The 17,417-nt window shown below is 52.9% G+C and overlaps 2 protein-coding genes across 8 annotated transcripts in view; one reads left to right on the forward strand and one right to left on the reverse strand.

The window, feature by feature from the left end:
- RALGAPA2 (Ral GTPase activating protein catalytic subunit alpha 2) overlaps positions 1-11,795 on the forward strand; it is a 138,266-nt gene extending 126,471 nt beyond the window's left edge. For 3 of the 6 annotated variants that reach the window (XM_075413681.1, XM_075413684.1, XM_075413685.1), the window contains 3 exons: positions 5,469-5,525; positions 5,714-5,753; positions 9,215-9,260. In XM_075413681.1, coding sequence (XP_075269796.1) covers positions 5,469-5,525; positions 5,714-5,718 — 62 coding nt within the window. In that variant the 3' untranslated portion in view covers positions 5,719-5,753; positions 9,215-9,260. Of the gene's footprint in view, positions 1-5,468; positions 5,526-5,713; positions 5,754-9,214 lie in introns of those variants that run through there. The other 3 variants (XM_075413682.1, XR_012763142.1, XM_075413686.1) reach the window with 3 other exon arrangements.
- A 573-nt stretch (positions 11,796-12,368) lies between these two features.
- Positions 12,369-17,417, reverse strand: part of CFAP61 (cilia and flagella associated protein 61) — a 119,461-nt gene continuing 114,412 nt past the window's right edge. For both annotated transcript variants that reach the window (XM_075413688.1, XM_075413687.1), the window contains one exon: positions 12,369-12,431. In XM_075413688.1, the coding sequence (XP_075269803.1) occupies positions 12,418-12,431 (14 nt within the window). In that variant the 3' untranslated portion in view covers positions 12,369-12,417. The remainder of the gene's footprint in view (positions 12,432-17,417) is intronic.

Genomic DNA, 17,417 nt, shown 5'->3' on the forward strand with positions numbered 1-17,417 from the left:
TCTTGTAGAAAATACTTGAATGTACAACAAACACGATTTGGTTTATTTTAAAACACTTTTTGCTAGGTGCTGCGCTTTATCTTTCCCACTTCAAAGCAAAAGGAATATTTCAAATGGCCGTGTAATTTTAAAATATATTTTTGACAGAAACAAAGCAAAACCCAGAGTAACTATTGTCTGAAACCGACTTACATTCTTTTTAATGCCAACTGAGCAGTGATCCCTTTCGGGTTTGTTTGGTTTGTTTTTTCTGTGTTTTTTTACTCCTTGTGCACTTTCCTTGAAAATCTGTAGGATGTTGTGTCAGTTCGGTATGCTGGGTGGAATAGAAGTCTTTCCAGGTTCTGTGTAACATTTTTGCATATTTTTAGAGAAGCTGTATGGAGCTGAGTATTAAAAAAACACACATCTGAAAATGAGTAGCTGTGCCACGATATTACAGCACACACAGCTCATGCCAAGTGTTGGGTTTGATCGATATGACAGTGTTGCATGAAACTGAAAAATTAGTTTCTAGTAACTGGGACTTAGAAAATTCCAGACTACCCTGGCAGCCAGGAGCCCACCGCTCAGCTGCCTCCACTGCGGGGAGAGGCGGTGCTGAAACCATCTGGCAATCGTTACCGCCCGGACCGGGACGCTGCGGTGGAGCTGTGCATGGCGCTTTGACGCGGCTTGAACCTCTGTGCCGAATCCTTCCTTTTCCAGTACAGGCGCTGCCCTTAAACGAGGGAGGAAGCACAAGAAGTTAAGTCATTAGCGCAGAGCTCGTTACGAGGTCTGCGTGAGCTTAGTTGCCAGTAGGTGAGAAGGAAAATGCGCGACCATAGGTGCCACGTGTTGCAGTCATAGAGGTTGTCCAGGCAGTAAGCAGAGAGGAAAGGCATAGGAAGGTGGAGCAGAGGGGTGGGAAGAGTTACCAAAGGAGGCAGGACTCAAGGTGTTTGTTTTGGTTTTCCCCTTTCCCTGTGAAGAGGATTCAGGAGGAGGTGCGGGGACCTGGCCGCCTTCCCTCTCTGTTTAACCCAGGGAGTGCTTACAGCTGGGCTTTGGCAAACCAGAGGATCTCTCGCTGCTGGGTTAGCGGCCTGTCCCAGCCAGGTCCTCGGGCTGCCTTCGGAGGGATCCTGAAGTTGCACTGGTGGATTCAGGAGGTGCTCTTTACCCCATGGTCTTGGTTATTGGTGGTCCGTGTGCAGCTTTCCTGCCCCTCTTCCACAGAGCTGCCGCCTGCCTGGACTCTGTCACCACCGCAGGAATGTGCAGTGCCCAGCAACCAAACCTGTGCAGGTAACTCCTAACTCGTGCTCATCGGCAGAAACGGCAGCTTCATAACCATCTCTGACACTGCCATCTTGGAACACTTGGCTCAGAAGCATGGACGTCTTCCATCACTGTGCTCCTTCCATGGTAGCTACCAGCTCACCTAAGAACCTGCTGCGGCTCTGTCTGCATCCCAGCATCAGGAAGAGGCAGAGCCCGGTGGTGGATGGTCCTTTCCTGCTTGGCGAAATTGTCTCTTGGCCCATGGTAGCAGCTTGACAGCAGAGAATGAAAAGGTGCAGAACGAAATTTTCAGTTGAATCAAGCAGAATTACCTGATTTAATGAAGGAGGAAAGTCAAGAAACCCAAAGTTTACCCTATCTCTCTAGAGATGCCTTTCAGTGAGACATGCAGAATAAATCCATTTCGTATTTTCCATTCCTTCCTTCGTTCCTTCCGTCTCACCTAGGGAAAGCCACATGAGCGTATTCGAGTCACATGACACAGCAGTTCTGGTCCACTGACAAAACTGAGAAATCGCAGTGATTTCTGTGGACGCTATAAACACAATAAGAAGTTTGCTGAATGATGAAGCAATGACCGAGTGGAAGTACATCCCTCTTCCCACAGGAGCACTTGTTAGAGTCGCAAAGACAACACTAGAAATTGGAAACACCATTTTTCTCCCTTTGGACTCAGGCAGTGAGTGAAAATCTTTTCCAGGCTGTGGTGTCTTCCGTAATTAATTAATCTACTCATGCATTTAGCAGTCTGAAGAGTTCAAGCACCTTGCTGGTAGTTATGTACGAAGGAATAAAAAGGAAGCTCCTCCATCCTCAGTACACCATGGGACTGCTCCCGTGCCTTGGTCAGACCCTTTGTGTTTTCAAAAAGTCAAAGGTTATGCATGTAGACAGTGTGATAGTTTGTATTTTTTCATGAAAGAGAAATGCTTTCTTGAATTAGTAAAATTCTTGGCATCCCTGTAAGGGTTAGAAATAGGCTATTATTAAATAGGGCAAAGTCATAGTAAATCGCTAAGTGACATCAGCTCTGTACCCCCTATAGCTCCTCTGACTTGAGCAGTCTGATGTAAGCGTACACCAGCACAACCAGGCCTGGTTCAGAAGTGTAGGAGTCCGTGCAGAACGGTAACCAAGTTGCATCGCTACTTTGCAGCTCCTTGCAAAGCAGTCGCAGACTGCTTTGGGTGCAGGGCAGTTTTTCCCTTTGGCCACCACCTATGAGGGCGTACGGCCTGGACCTGTGCCCTTGAGGCTGCATAAGTGCCGGGGTGCTTCTCCCTCAAGCCCAGTGTAACCTCAGGATTCACCGCGCAGAGGGTGTGAGAGCAACATCAGGGCTCTCAGCCTGGGCCCTTTCTTTTTTCCGTTTAATTGATTGTCTCAGAGGGAGCTCTCCCAGCTACGATCTCCGGGAGAGGAGATGCCAAGGGACGGCTTCCTCCCTAGCAATCAGCGCCGGGATGGGAAAAAATATTAGCTTGACAGGCCTCTCTCTTCTGCCGGGTGACAGCTCCAGCTGCTCGAGCTGTCAGCTCGCGAGAAAGCTCCAGGCAATGTGGCCCCTTTGCATTTTTCCTCTGCACTGATGCACGTCAGCCCTGCAGCCGCGGCGGAGGAGAGAACCCGTGCATGCAGTGCCGTCCGGCTGCCAGCGCCCGGCCAGGAGCCTCTGGCCGCGGGTTTAAGGCTGCGCTGCGTGTTGTATCCCTGCATGCAAACGAGAAATAACCACTAACACTTGCTGTGGTCCCTCTGGCTGGCTGACCAGTGCAGAAGTAATTAGCAGCTGCGCCAAGTCACGACTAATTAGAACTCTGATGTGTACATTTAGGGTTTATTTCCAGATCTCTAAAACAATCAACGCTGAGTACGTGATGGTGTCAAGTGCTCATCACTTGTGCTGGGAGCTGGGAGTGCTTTTTTTAGGGTTGTTTCCGTCTTTCGTTACCCTGCAGTTTCAGATTCTTCTTACCGCTTCACTTACAGCTTTTCAGGGTACTGCTTTTTATATTTTTCATAACCAAACAACAGTGGAGCAAACCTCCTCATCTACCAGTGTTTCTTCCGGCTGTTGCAGCGCCTCACTCAGGGTCCGATCTGGTCAGGGGAGGCAGGTACAGAAACTGCCCCTGACTTCTGCTGGCGCTGTGAGCACAGCCTGGCCTTCACGGCACTGGCTCCGTAGGGCTGAGCCTTGTCCCCCACGCCTTCCAAAGAGGAGCCTCGTCCCCCAGGCCTCCCGAAGAGCAGCCTTCATCCCCCTCCGGCCGGAGGCCGTGCTGCTGGCGCACACTTGGGGCAGCCAGCTCAAGCGTCCTCCTTCCTTCTGCAGCACTTTCATGGGTGTGGGGGGACAGGCGGCTGTGTAAATTCAGCTGATAGAAAGAGTCTCTGAGTAGAACGGACAAGTGATGTTCCATGCCATCGCCCAGCTGCCAGCCTTCGGTGGCCTCCAGCCAGAACACCCGCCTGTTCTTCCAGGGGATCCCCTCTGCCGCTGCTGAGGCCGAACCACGGAGCCTTCGGGGTTTGCTCAAAGACAGAAGATAAATGAAAGAGCTCAGTGCAGCTTTAAAACAGCTGTCACCCGTAACAAAATAGGAAATATTTTAACAGCTCATACCAAGCACGACCAGTCGCCCAAGGGCCGCGTGGTGTAAGTGCAGTTCCAGTGGTTTGATCTCCTGCATCCTTAACGCAGTTGGTTGCTGTGTCTGCATTTCAGACCACTGAATGTCTGTGGTTTTGCGTGAACACAGCCGCTGCTTTATCGAATGATAATTTCTATACACTCCCTGAACATGCAGGCTGAGGACGCTGCTTACATTGTATTTTCAGCCATGTCCTTGTGCGTGGAAAGCAGAGCATGTCAAAATGCTAAGCGGATTTACTGCTATGATTCTCTCTGGAATTTTGTTACCTTCACATTTACTGGGAAGGAAAACAAAGATTTCCACAGACCTGTCATGGCTGATAGGTTAATTGGGGGGGGGGGCTAGGTCATGGCCTGTGCGAGAACTTCATGGGTCTTCTCAAGCATAAAGCTTCAAAATCCTTAATTATCACGCACGATGTTGTAATCCATCTTTACATACTTGGGTTACACATTAAGACTTTTTCTCATACGATAGAAACACCTACCAAGAGCGAGCAATGGCCTTGTGCTTAGTTTGTCAAATCAGTTCCTTGCAGGTTAGCGAGGGCAGCGAGGGAGAAGGACAAGGCTGTGGCAATGGGGGGGGAGGGAGAAAAAAACCTCTCACGTTACCGCACGTGTGAGGGAGCTGACGGAAGAGGCTTTTAGTTTTGGCTTTCTGCGTGTGGTGTCCCTGAGGAGGGTGCAGCCAGTTTTGGTGAGGAGTCGGCCCCCGCAGCAGTTCAGCTGCACGACGACAGCACTGCATTGCGCTCTTGTCCCAGCAGCGGTCCTGCCTGTTTTTTCCCTAGCAAAGCCGGGAAGATGCTCCACCATCATCAGTACCAGTATTGCTGTGCTTGTGTATATGCTGAAAAGTGGGGAGAGGGACTGACTTTGCTTTCAGGAGTGTTCATCTGCTTCACACAGAGAAGAGAAATTGCTGAAAGATCTTTTTTCCCTAGAGCACGTGCCCTGGTGGCGTATGAGAAACCCCATTTGTTCTGTTCAGTAGATTTAAAATAAAATAAGCGATCTATCTCTAGCTTTCCAAAAGATAACTCTTCATCTAAAGTGTATTTTTAGCTGCATTACTAACTGAATTTTTAATCCCCTCCTGCAAGGAACACATTTTAAAAGCTTAAGCCTTCATCACCATAAAGCATTTGTACCTGTAGGAGACCGCTGAGGCCTCTGATCCGTCGTTCGCATGCGCCTTGTTTGCGTGCAGGCGTGTGGCTGCCCGCGGTGTGGTTTTGCACACACAAGGGACTTCCCATTTGCGGGAAGTTTATGTGGCCCAGTGATACGTATGTTGTCCAGTTTCTGGGGTTTTTTAACCTGCCTACAGTGTAATAGTGGTTTAGGTCTCTCTGAAGCCTCAAATTCTACCCAGTTTGAAATTGTGAGACCACTAGCCGTGTGGGAAGCGTAGCTGGTGTCCCACGGTACCTTGTCGGCAGGTCTGGCAAAAGCTGGGGGGAGATGATTGCGTGTTCCAGCTTTTGCCAACATCTCCTCCCTCTGTTTTTTCAATCAACAGACCAGCAGGGGCAAGGAAAAAGCCCATGGGTACCCGTTTCTCTCCAGGTCCCTAAAGGTACTGAGGTGAACTTTCTGTTGTCCATTGCCCCTGCAACCGGTGCCCACCATGTGCCGAGTTTGCCGTGACGCCTGCGGCCGGTTTCGGCTGCGCTGGGCGCCCACGAGCAGCCGGCCCAACCTTCGCGCGAGCGCAACGCGTGTGCTGTTCCTGTATTTATATGATTTTGTGTTCTCTCCCTTTAGATTAGAATATGTAATGGTCTCGTTACAGTAATTGCCGCAGGTAAGAGCGATGCTTCCCACAAGCCCCGCTGCTGCTGGCGTTGTGCTCCATCACTAACAGCTCTTCTCCTCCTCCTCCTCCTCCTGTGCTCAGCATGCGGCCGCGGTGGCTCTGGGGCTCTCCGAGTCTGTCTCTGCCTGTCCCCGTCACCACCGTCCCATCTCCTCCCACTCCCCACACACCGGGCCCTGTGGGGTGCTCCCTGCCTGCCCCGGCGGCTGCTGCTGGGCACGGCCGACACCTGCACCAGCCGTGGTGGGAATCGCTTTGGTCACGGCTGGGCCTGCTTGCGCGTGTGCTTGTGGCTGGGGCACCTGGGGACGGGGCAGCCACCAGCGATGTGCTGGGGGCAACCTCTGGCCCGCTGGCAGCGAGCGCCCGTGGGAGCTGCACAGCGTCACCTCGGCGGCGGGGCTCGCCCGGAAACCAGCGTGCCTGGCAGGAGAGGGTTGCTGTGCAGCTTTTGGTGGGCTTTCCCCCTTTCTGCAAATTTCACGTGTTTGGCTGAGTTGTAAATTTTAAGCATTTTAAGTCTACCTGCGGGTCAGAAATCAACATTTTTTATTTATGACACCATTGTGGAGCTGCTGGTTGGTTTTTACAACTTGTAATTTCACGTTGCCTGCGCACCCTCCGAAACAAACACAGCGAGAGAGGGAAAAACCCTCCTCCATGTCGCTGCCAAAAGCAAAAGAACTAAGCCCCTCACGGGCACCCCAGCGTCAACACAAACACGACACTGATTTTCCCGGGCGCGTGCCGGCGCGTGTGCGCAGCCCTGCTTCTCTCCCCAGCGCAGCTGAGCCCCGTCGCTGAACAAAGTTGCAGGCTCCCCTTGCAAGGCGGCCAAGTAATTAGAGTTCGTGCCAGACAGCTTGCAAGTGGAATTATAATATTTGTATGAAAGCCTTTATCTTTTGTGGTTATTACTTGCTCACTCCGCAGCTGCTGTGTCCCTATCAATCAAGGGGGTTTCGGGGGAGCTTCGAGGCTGATTGCATAGCTAAGGACTCGCCAGAAGAAAGTTGGGACTGAAGGAATGTGCCAGCTCCCGAGGCGGGCGGGTGCTGCGGGCGCTGCGGGCGCGGAGCGGGGTGTGCCTGGCCCGCGCCCCGCCTGCCGCAGCCGCCCTGCTTTTCATGTGCGCAGCCGACGCATTGTTCAGCGCTTGCATGAATATTGCTTGAGCTTGTCCGTTTGGTGAAAACTGTATTATTTTGACCATCTGCCATTCTGCGTAACTGCAGGAATGGAAAGTACGACACCTCCCTCACAGCCCTTCCCTCCCCCACGCTTTTCTCCCCGCGAACAGCACCGCAGGTTTTGTTTTTAATCCAAAACTGACAGCTCCACATTTTTCACAGAAAATGCCTTTACGTGCTAAGTCACATTTTTCACCTTTTTTCAATGCCATATTTCCCCTTCAGTCAATTGTCTCGAAGTATAAATCTGGTAAGTAAAGACTGCCTTTGAAATGCAAACGCCGGTTTGCAAACTGGCTGAGGGATGGGTTTAGCTTCCACGGGATCTCAGCATTGTTCCGCTCCCTGCTTTGAGTCATTAAAATATCTGGAGTTAGCTAAAGCACGAGGACAAAGTTTTAACCCTTGTAGCGAGGAAAGGGAATGCAGTGCTGCCTGTGCCCAGCACACCCCACGGAGCTGCCGAGCGCTGCTCCCGAGAGGCGGCAGGGTCGGCGCGAGCGCAGAGCGGGGCTGCCGCAGTTCCCAGCCATGGGGTGAGATCGGTCGTCGTGTTCGGCATGAGGGCTTAGGGACACGCGGGCCGCCTGCTGAAAACGCAGCTGAGCCACCTTGGGTCCCTGTCCTTAGGTGGCGAATTGAGTGCCGGGTGCTTCGCTGCCCGCAGAGCCCCGTGGCTGAGACCTTGCCCGCAGCCAGCCTGCCCGCCTTCCTAAACCACGGCCGTTTCCCTACACCTCTGACGAGGGCAGGGCTCGCCCCGGTCCTGAGTGAGCCTGTCCCTGCTCACCACTGCCCCGTGGGCAGCTTAGCCATCGGCAGCTTCAGCCAAGCCCCTGGCTGCGTTCTTCTGCATGTCTGAGAGTCACCGGGTCCCGTAAAGCCGAAGGGAGTATTAAAGATATCCCCGGAATCGTCAGTCACGTACACCACCAGCACGTGAAGGCGCAACCTGTAAAGACAGCTTCTCGCTGAACTGGAAAGAGGTTTGCGCTGCGAAACACAGCCATCAGTCTGGAGCTCAGAGGTGGCCGCACGGCTGCCGAGGCTGGCCCCCACCTCCAGTGTGGGCTCGGAGCCTTCCTCTGTTCTCCCCACGGGCTCACAAGCACCTGGGTGTAAGGCTGCTCCTCTGCCCCGCCTCTAATGAAAACCTTTGTGTTAAGACTTCGAATTGTGACGTGGTTTAAAAATACTGGACCCCAAGGGAGCTGATGAAATGACGGGGAGTGCCTGGGGACAGGTCAGAACCCCAGCAGCAAGAGCCAGGCTGGGTTGCAGCATGCGTGTCTGTCCTCCCCGGAGCACCATTAGGGGCGCGCCGGGGAGAGGCGGGAGTTGCACACGCGCCTCAGTTTATTCATTTACTGCGTAGCTTAATAGCTGCATCCTCACCTGTTCTCATTCAGACAACCCACTTTGTCCTGGCCTCTAGTCGTAATTGCCTGTGGGGAATCACTGAGATGTAACTTCATGTTGTTGAACAACAAAGCGTAAACACATGGAGACACCACTGCGGCTGTCCAGGTTCCCCAGCCCACAGAGAAAGTTCTTCAGTGGTGGCCCTGAGTGCACCGATAACAACAGGTACTTGGTGTCCTGTTTAAGTAGTGGAACCAATTAGAAAAAATTTGGATTCTTTTGGGTTTTTACCAGAGGCTAAGACGCCTTCCAGGTAGACTTTCAGGAAAGCACTCATGCTACGGAAACTCATTTCCAGCTCTCCAGAGTAGGTTAAACACAGAAGAGCCACTTAGTGATGCACAGCAAAAAAAAATTCATGACACACTTGAAAGAAGCGCTTTTTGAGTTGCATTGTGTGGGTTTTGTTAGAGCTCTGAGCAAGCAGGACCGGTGCAGCCACGCCCCCGGTGTGGGGCCGCTGTGGTGCCTGGCGGTGCCGGGCTGCGGGCGGCTGCCGGAGCCATTGGTGCTCAACAGGGCCTGCGGGAACCGGCGCCCCGGCCCGGAAAGGGCTGCTGCTGGCGGGGCTCTCCAGCGCTCACACTCCTCGCTTTTTGTGGAAGCTGGCAAAGAGACATTCCGTATTTCTCCAGGAAAGCACGGCGTGGCGGTTCCTCAGCTGCCTGGGCCAGATTTCTGCCATAAATGTCAGGTTCACCTGCGTGATACCCAAGATGAATTTGGAAGAGGCGGTGGAGAGGGGCTGCATGTTGCCAAGCAGTTACTCTGATGCAAAGACAGGCGGGGTGTTTCTCCCCTGATGTGATTTTTCTCTCTGCGCGTTCTGTTTTCCAGGCTGCCTCACCACCAGCGCCAGCGCTGACCTTACTGTTGCCATAGGGATAGAGTTAGCAGACCAGACCTCGCCCACGCTGCCACGTGCCTCCAAGAGCAGAGCCTCCGCGAAGCTTCGCCGCTCCGCCAGCGCCCTCAGCAAGTCTTCCAGCTGAGGTGCTGCGGGAGCACGACTCCGGCCGAGGGAACCCAAGGGGCCTTAAAACAGCAATTATTTACTGCCTCTGTGGACCTTGCAGTTTTGGTTGAGTGTGCACCGAAGGGGCCGGGCGAGGGGTTTTGCTCTGTCAGACCGTGGTTCTCATGCATGCAGACAGACATGGCTGGTGATCGGGCACCGCCCGCGTTACCATCACAAGTTTCACCCGATCCTTTCTGTCACGAAGAGAACGAAGGCGATGGGAGCCCTCACCGCTGGTGTGGCTTCGGGCTGGTGGCAGCACGCGCTTCTCCCCAAGCAGCTGTACACAAGTACCGCCGTGGCAGCGAGAGGACACGAACCAGTACTGAAACCAGTTATGTAGTGTAACTTCAGAGCATTGCTTTTAGTCATTCCGGTCAACACTTACTTGTGTATTGGGGAATTTTGTCCAAATAGAGGTTTTGATATGCCTAGCTGGGTAACAAGTGCTCCCCTTCTCTGGAGCGCAGGTGAGTGACGGAGGTGCTTTCCAGTCTGTGCTCAGCCTCTGCTCCCCTTCCGCTGCCAGTGGTCGTCCAGTGCCGGTTTCGTGCATGTAGCTGAGAATTAGTAATCATCAAAGAGGTCATTTACCTGAGAGTCAGCAGGGTACTGCCCGTTTCACAGAGTGGCAGCGCTTCCATTAAAATCAGTTTAATCGCGGTGTCTTGCTCAAGGTCGTACGTCACTGCCTGTGGTGTAAAATCCTGAAGCCGAAGATGCTCCAGCCGCCGCTCGGCCGTGCCCGGTGCAGCAGCGCAGAGCGGAGGACCGGGCTCCTCTCCGTAGCGCCCATCAGGTGCCCGCCTGCAGGGCTGCTGTCTCATCTGCTGTAGTGCATGCGGTGGCTGCGTGCTGTGAACTGCTCACTAGAGTAATAAAAATCACCAGATTTGTTTTTGAAGAGCATATGCCACACATTCACCACGACTGCTTTTCACCACGGTTTGAATAACTGGATGGTACACCTCTTAGGTAACGACCTCGCCTGCTCACATCATCTGGGCAGTAGTCTGCAACTTGAAGCATCGCTAGTTAGAACAATTCGGAAGGCTTTTGAGGACGTGCAGTGTCCTCCTGGCACTCTGTGTGGCAAGCAAATCTTGTCTTTTCAATAGGAAATGTATTTCAGTCTGCGTGTCTCATAGATTTCTAGGGGTGATAACTTTTTATGGCTAAAAAACCCGCTGTATTACACAAACAAATCTGAGACATCGGTGTGAACGAGGATGGCCAGACCAATGGCAGAAATCTGCCGATGCACCACAGTGATGGGACTTGTGAGCCGTGCAGCAGCACAACAGCGTCCACCCGATGCCTGCTGCGGGGCTGCAGCGGCCAGCCCTGGGGCTGGGCCCTCCTGGCCCGCATGGACCAGAAGAGGCGATGGCTGTGAGGCAGGCAGTGCTGTGTTCACTTTATTTTGTTGGTGTTTGGAACATCAGTGTCTGCCCATTCTCAAAAGCCCTGTCAGACCCCTCCGGCCTTCCTAGCCCTCCTCGGGGCTGGGTCGTGTTGTTGCTTTTTGCTTGCTTTGCTACTCGGCATCCAAATGCACACCTCTAAACTTAATGTGATTTGGTTGAAGTGAAGGGGATTCGGTTTTTGGTGAAGCAAAATGCACCGGTGGGCCACCATATTCTTTTTTGCACTTCTACGTAGATGTTAACAAGAACGTCTGTCTGTCTGCATGTCAGCGTCCAGCCCCGTGACTTCCCTGTGAACAGGGAATGCTATTTTATTGCCACTAGCACGGAGGCAGCTCGGCACTTTGCTGTGGGCTCTGTGTAGTAGTGGGTTACTCGGTCCGAAGGTGCCGCCGGGCGCCTGTGCTGCCCAGAGCAGGAGCTGGAGCTGCCGGCGCCGAGCATGGCCCTGGCTGGCACGTGGGGACATGGGGAGCGTGGCCGTCCTGCTGGGAAGGAACCCCGTCTGCTAAGGGGTTTGACTGCCAGTTTGATTTTCTGCCTCATGCTTGGTTTTGCTTTCTACTGGTTGTGTGTCGGTAAAGGAAGTTAGAAAATAAAACTTGTATTTTAAATTATTTTCAGGACTGGATAGGTGAGGCTGTGTTGTTCTTAGCTATCCAGTAAATGGTCTGAAATGATTTCAGAGGCATTCTTCTGAATTAAAGGAGACTTTTCTCGTTAGAGCAATATGTATCTCTAATTCAGGGCAGAATTAAACACTGATGAAAATAGTATTTTCCTGATGTAAAAAACCTAAAAATACTCATTTGTAAAAATTCAGCTGTGGTTTTGTACAACGAACTGGATAAAAAAGCTGTTCTGTTACCCCTCACAAACTTAATAAATCTTAGCTCAGAACAAAAGTCTAAAAGTGCAATAATGAGGTACGTACCCGCGCGGTGTGAGGCAGGAGGTGCCCGGGCCATGCCCGCGCCTGCGTGGCGGGGCCTGTGTTCAAGCAGCTGCGGCCGCTGGGCGAGAGTCGGGCTGCTGCGGGTGTCCTGGCTTCGCAGGTCTGGCTCAGACGCCGCGGAGGCGTTTGTGTCAAAGCTGGTGTACGCGGCGTGGTAACACGGTGTCACCGGCGCCGGTTTTGCCTTCCCACTGCTCGCAGAAATGGCTGCCGGCAGCGTAACTGGCACCATCACTCCCAGACTCGAGGTCTGGCTGGCGAAACTCTTCAGTGTTAATGCCACAGCATGACTGCAGCAAGGGCACCCCACGCTGTCACACCCACGTTCCCCTGATTGTACCCTCAGTCTGGGGGAGCCCTGGAACCCCAGCAAGGCTGCGTGCACCCCCCCGGCTCCCAGCCACCCCCGGGGGTGGGCTCGCCCTGCACAGGCTGCCGCCAACCATGGGCGAAAAGGGAAAGAACGAGCCATTTTGCTGGGCTGAATCCTGCCAAGCTGCTGCTGAAAGCTGCTTTTATACGTCTAAGGAACAGCTTCAGGGCAAAATAGGAGGATTTTTTTAACCTCTTCTGAAGAAGAATAAAAGGTGACTGCAGATTCGTGTTCTTATCGAAGCGTCTTTACTTTTGTCACTGTCGATCAGGGCAGGCCACCTGCAAGAGAGGCAGGAAAAGATTTTTAGGATTTACACTCCTGCCCAGTGGGCCGGGGCCATTCCCACTCCACCAGGCTGGGCCTTCACGGACCCTCAGCCCTGCGCACGTGCCTACAGCCCCCGCCTCTGCCGCAGACTGGTGCTGCTGGCCAAAAACCAGCTTGCCCTTCTCATCCCCTGGCTACAGACTGTTCTCTTCTGGTTTGGACGGGGTTTTTTTTTGTCCTGTCCCCCACCACGAAGCATCCTTGGCTATGGAACCCCAGAAGACGTGACTTATCTACCGTTCATTGCAAGAAACGCGTGCTGACCGGGCTTCCCTCGTGAAGCCGTGCAGCGCCTTCCTGCAGAGCCCTCTGCATGAACGTTAAACCCCGGGCGTTTCTGACTGATTTTTCTGCTCTGTGCAGACCTTTCTTCAGAACATGAAGGGGGTCTGTGGTGTCAGCGGTGCGTGTGCATTGCCGCCCGCTTGCAGCAGTGGGAACGCGAGGGGACTGTTTGGCGGTGGGAGAAGACGCCTGGAACTGTCTGTTCCTTTGCAGAAAAGAGACAAGAGTTCTCGCTTAAACGGCTTTCAGGCGCTTCAGTCAGAAAGGTCACATTCTTCCCGACCGCTCCAGCTAAAGCCCCGAGTTCCTCCATTTGCCAGAATAACTTTTCACGCTGACCAGGGAGCGGGACCCCATCTTTCCTACAAAGGATCCCTGTCCCAGGCTGCCGGGAACCAGCCCCTTGCCCGGCCGGGGCTCAGCAAACCGCGCAGGACAGGGCAGCTGCAGGAGCCACCGCTGTGGCCCCCAGCGAGGGGCTTGGCCCACGCCGGCGAAGGCCCTGCGGCCGAGGGGTGCTCGGGGCACACGGCGGGTAGCCGGGCGGTTGACACAGGGTGTTAATCGCACCATCCCGCGTAATTGGCATTGTGGTTCGAGCTGTGCAGCACCCACGCGCCCCGGGGGGGTGGGCACCGCCACGGGCACGTGCACCCCACGTGCCCCTGACCGCAGGGAGTCAGCCCCGAGGCGGCTGGCCACGTGCAGGACAGCAGCACCGAGAGCAGCGACGGGGTGGCGGGACGGGATGCGAGTGTTGGTCTGTACCGGCACATCTGAGGGCCCCGCGTTTCCGTGTGTGTCATCCCATTGCTACGCCCGTGAGCGTGCTACGTGGTCGTACGAGCGCTACGTATGGTGCACGTCGCACCTATTGTCTGCTACAGCGTGTCTAGTTACAGATCTAGTATTTTATATTACCTATAGCTATATACGTATACTAGATGCAGTACATATTATAGACATGGGATATACACAGATATAATGTGTATATCAGAATATGCATAACTAATCCATGCTCTATAATCTATGCACTATGAAGTACATAATGTAAAATAGGTTATATAGTATACAGTATACGATACTATATGAACTTTATAATACATTTTATATAATTCATACATTAATATTGGTTTGATAATATCAACATTAGTAACTATTATCTATTTATTAATTTTATCAAAATATGTATTATAGATTATGAATATACCATATATTACATATACATTATACATGTGCATATATGTGCCCATACCTAGTACTCACTTTAGATAGATGTACACATTACTATATAAACTAGAATATTGTATGCATAATATAGATGCAGTGTACTTTTATTTTAAAAAATATATAAGAAAAAAATGTATTTATATAAATCGTCTCAGCCAGGTATGATTAATATAGATTATATAATCAATATATAATACATGATACTATATATTGCATAATGCCTATATAACATACATCATAGGATATTCAACGCACACAATACAGTATGAAATGCTACAGATTGCTGATTGTGCTTAGCGTGTGTGTCTAACATATGCGTTATGCACGCGTACATATGTGCACCTATACACATACCGACACGGCAGTGCGGTGCATCATGCACGCGTGCCCTGTGCTCCATAATATCAAACCGCAAAGCTAATAAAAAATTCTGCCAGACAATATTATTTCATTATCTGAATATTGCTAATATATTAAGAATGATATATAATGCATGCATAATATCATGTACTGGATATTATATATTATAATATGCATTACACAACAGGCAATATATATTTTATAATATACCAGTTATATATTATATGGTATATTATAATATACATTGATATAACATATACGATACGTTGCACATTGATATAATGATATGTGTAATATACACTGCACTAGTACTACATATTATGAAATACACCTATAGGGATAAAAGGAATATAATTTATATTTTTATTTTATGTAGAATTATAATGTATTATACATTTCTTTTATGAGTGTGTGTATAATTAAAACAAAATTTTCCGGGTCAAGATCCCAGTCACCACCCTGTGCAGATGTCTGGCTTTTCCCTCAGTGTTTGGGGTTTTTTTTCTTTGAACCATTATCGCAAGACATTTAATTTACCTACAAAAACCTGTAAAATCAGCAAATGAAATGGCGGCTCGGCTTCTCGCCCCACCACATGGAGACCCAGCTCTGCCCTGGCCGTCCCCGCAGCCCAGCAGCCGCTGGCTGAGAACCGACTTCCCGGCGCATGAGAAAAGGCTTAAAAAATGAAGTTTGTCTAAAACTGCCGCGGCCCTCAGGCCCGGGGTGAGGCACGTGGTGCACAGGAGACAAGGCAGGGAACTGCATGGCCACCGTGCTCCCTCGCCTTCAACGCTGCAAGGGGGTTTATTTTCATTTCAAAACAGCGATTCTTTTCCAAAAGCAACAGGCGATCCAACCGGAGCTGGTGGGCGGCTCTGAAAAGTCACGTCCAAGTCACCGTAACGGGACGCTCTATTCCGAAAAGCGTCCCCGCGCTGGCTCCCCTCCGCCGGTGCGGGGGCCGCCTCGCCCACGCCAGCGACGCCGATGACACAGCCGTGCCCCCGCCATATCGCAGCCACGACGCGCGCACCTCTGCCCCATCGCCGGCTCTCCCTGCCTGCACCCACGCCAACAGCAACATCAGAAGCCGAGGCCAGAATACTACCGGGATGTTCGCGCCTTCGCTAGATGCTGCGAATCTTTACAGCCAGGAACTGACATTAAATAAGATTTTTTCCAAAAAAAGCCCGCCGGTGCCCTGCCCTGGAGCCTTCATCTGCAGGGCAGCCCTGCGAAGGGAAAGGCCTCGCTTGGCGCGTCCCTCTTTTCCATTAACATATCAAAGGTTTCCACGAGGCAAACCTTTGTCATGCGGATTGTAAACTAAATTTAATTAAAACCATTTAAAGCCATAATGAGGCTTTTTATCTGCATGGAAGGATTTGGGATGTTTGAATGCGCTGTGCGACGCATCGGCAGCCCGGGCACCCTGGCCCCCCACCACGGAGAGATGCCGGGGTGCCCCAGGTACCTCGCTGCTCCACGCAGCTGTGGCAGCCCCGCCGGCACCCAGCACCCCAGCAAGCAGTGACGGGACGGGGGTACGCTGGCACCCCACAGCACCCCACGGCACCATGCATCACTGCATGCTTGCTGGGGACGGACAGGCAGAAACGCCTGCGGCTCCGTGAGCCGTTTCCCCCCTGCCAGCTCATTAAAAAGCGACGTGAGTTTTAAACAGGTGAAGAGGTCTGAGGTGCAAAGCAAGAGCCCTGTCCCGGGCCCGTTTCGGGGCTCACCCTGGGTGCTGGGACATCTCCTCCCACCCACCTGCCCAGGAAACAAACCCGGTGATGCTCGGCGAGGCCAGGCAGCCTCCTGCAGTGCAGCCGGCCCCAGAACCTGTGGCTGTTTCCCAGCGACTCCTCCGAGCGAGGCAGCTGACGGCTGCACCTCCTGTATGGACGGCTGTGAGCGCCCGCGACACTGACACAAAAAATTGCTAAAAAATTACGCCCGCAAAGCGGCGTCACAGAGACTGTTCCTCTGCTAGCGGCGGAGCTGGTGCTGACCCCGCCGACAGGAAAAGCTCTTCCCGGCTTCTCGCTAGCACTGCGCCCACAGCTCGGTGATGATGTTGGAGCCGCGTTTTTCAGGACCCTCAAGGTTCTTCTGATTGATCTCCCCGGTCCCTTTCGGCTTGCAAACAATCCGCTCCAGACCACGCGTTCGGCTCTTTGTGTGCTCGGACAGGAGGACGGCTCCAGCGGTTTGCAAACCGGGCAGACATCCCTGCCCCTGCGCACGGAGAGCCACCAGCGCACCAGCCGCCTCCAAGGCTTGGAAATCATGTCACCTTTGGGGTAGGGTCAGCACTTTCCGTGGTGCCGAAACCCGTTCCTGCTGGATGCACGGCGAGCTGCCAGCGAATTGATTTGTTAGCTGGCAGCAGGTGGCTTTGTTTGCACAGCGCTGGCCGGCCCGCGCTGCCGGACGGCGAGGCCGTGGCACCCGAAGGGCAGCACCTGCGTGCCCAGAAGCTGCTGCGAGCAGCACGGGCTGGGCTCCGGTTTCAGCTCTTGGCGTACCACCGGGCGAGCAGCGGGCTCGAGGGTCTCCCACCCTGCCAAGGCTGCTGCAGCCCGGTGACGCCAGAGGCGAGTCCCCTGCTTTACGGGGCGTTCGCGAACGGAGCCCGGTTTACAAAGCACTCCAGTTTCACCTCTCCTGACTCTTCCCCAAAACAGGAGCCTCTGCTAACCGCACGTTCCACTGCAACGCGTGTTCCCGACAGCAGAAGATGCAGAAGTGTGGGTGCTGACGGCTACCCCGACGGTTCCCTGCAAACCAGGGAAGTTCTTCGGACGCCAGCAGATTTTACCAGACTCCCACCCGAACAGGTGGGAACTCACTCAGCTCTCGGGAAGTGGACACCAGCACGGAGCAGGAGGTTTGTGGCCTGTCGGTGCCACAGGCTTGGAGCAGAGATCGTGGCTGGGGCACTGCTGCGAGGAGGTGGATGGAGTCTCTGGGCCCCTCCGAAGGCTGCGCTGGGCATCAGGGGCTGGGAACGGTGTCCGACCGCCCCAGAGGGCTGCCACGGGCATCAGCTCTGC

Source organism: Opisthocomus hoazin, chromosome 2, assembly GCF_030867145.1.
Source record: "Opisthocomus hoazin isolate bOpiHoa1 chromosome 2, bOpiHoa1.hap1, whole genome shotgun sequence".
Taxonomy (NCBI): domain Eukaryota; kingdom Metazoa; phylum Chordata; class Aves; order Opisthocomiformes; family Opisthocomidae; genus Opisthocomus; species Opisthocomus hoazin.